The 5,000-nt window shown below is 57.1% G+C and overlaps 2 protein-coding genes across 2 annotated transcripts in view; both read right to left on the reverse strand.

Annotated features, from left to right (window-relative positions):
* The window catches only part of ENH_00057660 (selR domain-containing protein, putative), a gene marked incomplete at both ends in the record, with an annotated part of 2,304 nt that extends 874 nt beyond the window's left edge, over positions 1-1,430 (reverse strand). The window contains 3 exons of the mRNA XM_013581775.1: positions 1-578; positions 999-1,058; positions 1,200-1,430. The exon at positions 1-578 is cut by the window's left edge and continues 874 nt beyond it. Of these exons, the coding sequence (XP_013437229.1) occupies positions 1-578; positions 999-1,058; positions 1,200-1,430 (869 nt within the window). The remainder of the gene's footprint in view (positions 579-998; positions 1,059-1,199) is intronic.
* A 3,108-nt stretch (positions 1,431-4,538) lies between these two features.
* ENH_00057670 (DnaJ domain-containing protein, putative) overlaps positions 4,539-5,000 on the reverse strand; it is a gene marked incomplete at both ends in the record, with an annotated part of 6,477 nt that continues 6,015 nt past the window's right edge. The window contains 2 exons of the mRNA XM_013581776.1: positions 4,539-4,881; positions 4,982-5,000. The exon at positions 4,982-5,000 is cut by the window's right edge and continues 137 nt beyond it. Coding sequence (XP_013437230.1) covers positions 4,539-4,881; positions 4,982-5,000 — 362 coding nt within the window. The remainder of the gene's footprint in view (positions 4,882-4,981) is intronic.

The raw sequence follows: 5,000 nt of genomic DNA on the forward strand, positions 1-5,000 counted from the left end.
TCCGAAGCGCATGCGCCGCCTCCAGCTGCTGCCGCAGCAGCAGCTGCTGCTGTGTGGGGCCGCTGCAGCTTGCCCGCACTTTGCTGCTGCTGCTGCTGCTGCTGCAGCAGCAGCTTGCTGCGTCCCTTCATTGGAGGTCCCAAGTCGAGGGCATCATCGCATGCATCCAGCAGCACATCTGCTGCTTTCAGCCTGGGCGTTGCTGCTGCTGCTGCTGCTGCACTTCCTGTTGCTGCAGCAGCAGCAACAGTAGCAGCAGCCACAACCGCAGAAGACAGCGCCGCTGCATTTGCTGCAGCAGCAGCAGCTGCTGCGTCCTTCACCGGCTGCTGCTGCTGCTGCTGCTGCTGCTGCTCGAGCCCCTTGGCGCCTTTCCCCGCCTCCTCCTCCGCCCCTGCCGCTGCTGCTGCTGCTGCCCCTGCTGCTGCTGCTGCTGCTGCTGGCTTCTGCTGCTTCTCTGCTGCTGTCAGCTGCAGCAAAGTCTCTCTTATCTGCGCCTCCGAAGGGACACAACCCTCAGCAGCAACTCGCTGCCGGTACCAGAGGGCCAGTGCATGCGCTGTCTCCACGCCGTACGTCTGCAGCAGCAGCAGCAGCAGCAGCAGCAGCAGCAGCAGCAGCAGCAAGTGGAGGCGAGCAGCCAGCAGAGGCCAGCGCGAACTTCAGCAGCCGCAGCAGCAGCAGCAGGGGTGAGACAAACAGTACACGCAAGAGGACACAGAGACACGTGCGGGCACTGCTGCTGCAGCAGCAGCAGCAGTGCCCGCACGTGGCTGCTGCTGCTGCAGCAGCAGCAGCAGCAGCAGCAGAAGAGCAGCAGCCCAACAGATCTACCCACAATGCGGCAGCAGCAGCAACTTGCAGCAGCACACAAAGGGGACTAAAAAAGGAATCTACAGGAACAAGACACGAGGAGGAGACCCAAGACCAGACACAGCAGCAGCAGCAGCAGCAGCAGCAGCAGCAGCAGCAGCAGCAGCAGCAGCAGCAAAAGGCACCTGCGCTGAGAAGGTCTTGCAGTGAACTGCCCCGCCGCAGCGGTATTTCACGCGCCACTCCTGAGTGTACAGACACCGCAAGTGCTGCTGCCGCGTTCACTGCAGCAGCAGCAGCAGCAGCAACTGCAGCAGCAGCAGCAGCAGCAACTGCAGCAGCAGCAGCAGCAGCAACTGCAGCAGCAGCAGCAAAGCGCCACTCACTTGTGTCTGCGGACGGTAATGAAGAGACTTGGGGAGGAGCGTCGGCTTCTTTAGGGAGAAAACTGCCTTGGAATTGCGGCTGCCATCACTCTGCTGCTGCTGCTGCTGTGGGGCCTGCTGCTGCTGCTGCTGCTGCTGCTGCTGCTGCTGTGGCTCCTGTTGCTGCTGCTGCTGCTGGGTTGCTGCGGCTGGGGTCTCAGCAGCAACGGCGGCCACCGCGGGCCCCTCCATCTCGCTGCTGCCGCCCTCAGAGCCTAATTAGCCTGCCATGGATCGCTGCTGCTGCTGCTGCTGCTGCTGCTGCTGCTGCTGCTGCTGCTGCTAGAGTTGTTGTTGCGGATCCTGAGAGTGCCTACGGTGGCTGCTGCTGCTGCTGCTGCTGCTGCTGCTGCTGCCTAGCGCTAGAACGGAAGAGGGAGTACCTCCGAAGAAAAGAAGCAAAAGATAAAACTGCAGCAGCAAGTCGGCTGTGCTGCAGACGGCCAGAACGGACGCGTTCCGGCAGCTGCTGCAGGTGCTGCTGCTGCTGCTGCTGCTGCTGCTGGCGAGGCGTTGCTGCTTCGCCAGGCAGTCCGTCGGGCTGGAGCTGCTGCTGCTGCTGCTGCTGCTGCTCGTGCTGCTGCTGCTTCGCTGCAGGCCGCGAGGACGAGGCGGCGAGTGCTGCTGTTCTTCCGCAGAGCCCGGTCTTGGCGAGAAGAGCAGCAAGGCTCGCTGCTGCTGCTGCTGCTGCTGCTGCTGCTGCTGCTGCGCGCCGCTCTTCCCCTCGAGGCCGCGGGAGAGAGCAGCAAACTGGGCAGCAGGCGGGGCGTGGCTACGTTAAGTCTAAAGGAAAAGGCACTCTCATTGCCGAAGAAACTCCGGAAAAGAAAAAAAGAAAAGAAAAGAAGAGAAAAGAAAGAAAGAAATGAAGTGAGGGGTGTGGGGTGAGCCGGTGGCTGCTGGTGGCGCGAGCCTGGCTGCGGTGTACGTACACCCCGGCGCAGCTTCTCCAACTCCGCGAGAAACCCGACAGTTAATTTGCATTTATTTAAATTAAACTGTTCCGAAAAGGACTAAACTCTAGCTGCGCAGCGGGAGTGGCAGCAGCAGCAGCAGCAGCAGCAGCAGCAGCAGCAACGGCCTCGGCGCTGCAGCAGCGAGGGCCGCGGGCCTCAACGCCGCCTCCTAATTTCCATCTTTTTGTTTTAAATGCTTTTATTTATTTGTTTTTATTTCTTTTTTGCTTCCAAAGCAACAAAGATTCCCCGCAGCAGCTCTGCTGCCCCCCACTGCAGCAGCAGCAGCAGCAGCCCGCAGTCTACTGCTGCAGCTGCGGCTCTTCTCTTTTTTCCGCCTTTTCTCTTTTCTTTTCTTCTTTTAATTCTTTTTCTTCTTTTTTATTTCCATTTTACTTTTCAAGTCCTCTAACCCAATTAAGTGACCCTCCGAGCTCCCGAGTGCTGCCTTCTCGCTCTTCGCTGCTGCTGCTGTCTGCACTGCTGCCGTGTTACTTTTCAGAAGCCGCAGCAGGTGCTGCTGCCGCTCCGCTGCTGCAGCTGCGTCTGTCCCCTGCTGCTGCCGTGTCTCTCTTTTGCTGCTGTTTCTGCCTCTCTTGTGCTGCTGCTGCCGCCACTCGTTAGCTGCTGCTGCTGTTGCCTCTCGTTTGCTGCTGCTGCTGCTGCTGCAGCACACCAGCAGGGGGCCCCTCGAGAACTCTACAGCTGCTGCTGCAGCTTTTCTCCCTTCTGCTGCTGCAGCTGCCCCTAGGGCCTTTAAAGGCCCCCAGGGGGCCCCTTGGGGGCCCTCAAGGGCCCCCCTGGGGCCCACGGGGCCCCCCTGGGGCCCCACGGGGCCCCGAGGGGCCCCCCAAGGGCCCCATGGGGCCTCCTGGGGGCCCCCAGGGGGCCCCCTGCTGCAGCAGCAATAAATACTTTTAATTTTAGATAATGGATTATTAAAAAATGTAATTTTGGGCTTTCAGGTCCTTTAAAGCCTCAAAGTGAGCAGCAAATAGTTCATTTGTGGAGTTGGCAAGAAGTGCATTTAAATTGATTTTATTTTATTCTTTTTGCTCTTCAAATGTTTTTATCTTTTGCACTTTTAAAAATATCTTTTTAAAAAATCTTTTTTTCTTTTTTTGGACTTTTTGTTCTTTTGCCTTTCCTGCAGTTCTCTTCACTCCTTTTGTCTTTTTGCCCTTATTGGGCTTTTATGTTTAAACATGTTTCCCATTTAAATGATAAATGTGTTTAATTAATCATTTAAATTATTTCAAAAAAGTAAAAATGATTTTAAAGAATAAAAGTCCGAAACGCGAGTCGAAGGGTTTGCCGCTCGGGTGTACGTACACCCCGTTCACGTGCGCAGGTGTACGTACACCCGAAAGTGCGCAGAAACTTTCCGGATCTTCGAATTGCAAATTCAGAACTTTCTTGTATTAATTAACTCATAAAAATACAAATAAAACAAAAGAATTTAAATTTAATTCCAAATGCAAACAAACGCAAATAATCTGAGGCCCTTCTACTCAGCTTGAGTGCTGCGAGGCCTGCTGCTGCCAGCCACAGAGGGAGCAGCGAGGACATGTGCAGCAGCAGCAGCAGCTGCTGCTGCTGCTGCTGCAGTAGCAGCTGCAGTAGCAGCTGCTGCTGCAGTGTGGGACCCCCTTCTGTCTGCAGAGGCAGCTGAGGCCCCCAAAGGGTCTTCTAGGGGCCCCTGGGGGGCCCCCTTAGGGTACCCTGTAGGACCCTTTGGGGGGCCCCCAATAGGGGCCCCTAGGGGGGCCCCTAAGGGGGCCCCCTTAGGGGCCCCCGCAGCATTTTATTTGCTGCTGTCTAAAATTCCTCTTTTATTTGTCTATGGGCTCGAAGGAATAACAAACAGTGAAGGGCACCAGCTGCTGCAGCAGCAGCAGCAGATGCAGCAGCAGATGCAGCAGCAGCAGACGCAGCAGCAGCAGACGCAGCAGCAGCAGATGCAGCAGCTCCTGGCAACTAACAAGTTCGCAACTACAAAACGCTAGTAGCAGAAGCAACAACAACAAAAGCAGCAGCAGCACGAACAGCAGCAAGACAGCAGCAGCAGCAGCTGCAGCAGCTGCAGCAGCAGCAGCAGCAGCTGCAGCAGAAGCAGCAGCTGCTACACTTTCTGACACATCCGCACACATAGAGAGAAGTACCGTCTCACTGCCCGAACGGAGAACCTCACAATCTAGAGGCTGCAGCAGCAGCAGCAGCTGCTGCTGCTGCTGCTGTTGCTCTGCGACAGCTGCAGCAGCAACTGCAGCAGCAGCAGCAGCAGCACAGGGCTCAAACATTGCAGCTGAAGCAGCAGGGCAGCAAACGCTGCCTCAGCAATTGTTCAAGTTGAAGGCAACAGCAACAAAACAGCGGGGCCACTCCACCCTCTGCTGCTGCTGCTGCTGCTGCTGCTGCTGCAGCTGCTCGAGCTGGAGCTGCTGCTGCTGCTGTTTGACTGCAGTTTGTGCGCTGCTGCGGGTATCTGTCGCGCGCTGCCAACTGTGACGCTATTGCTGCCGCTGCTGCTGCTGCTGCGGCTCTGCTGCTGCTGCCGCTGCTGCTGCTGCTGCTGCTGCTGCTGCTGCTTTCGGCTGCCCCCCTGGCTGCTGGCGTCCACAGCAGCAGCAAAAGAAGCAGCAAATGCAAACAGCTGCGGCGCGCAGGGCGCACTATACACCGAACTGCTGCAGTGCGCGCAAACCCTAAACCCTCGAGGGTTTAGGGTTTGGCAGCAATTGCTGGGGTATCAAACGCGACGCAAACCTCAACACCTAAACCCCACACTACAGAAAACCAGGAGTGC

The sequence above is a fragment of the Eimeria necatrix genome, genomic scaffold, assembly GCF_000499385.1.
Source record: "Eimeria necatrix Houghton genomic scaffold, Enh_scaff487, whole genome shotgun sequence".
NCBI lineage: Eukaryota > Apicomplexa > Conoidasida > Eucoccidiorida > Eimeriidae > Eimeria > Eimeria necatrix.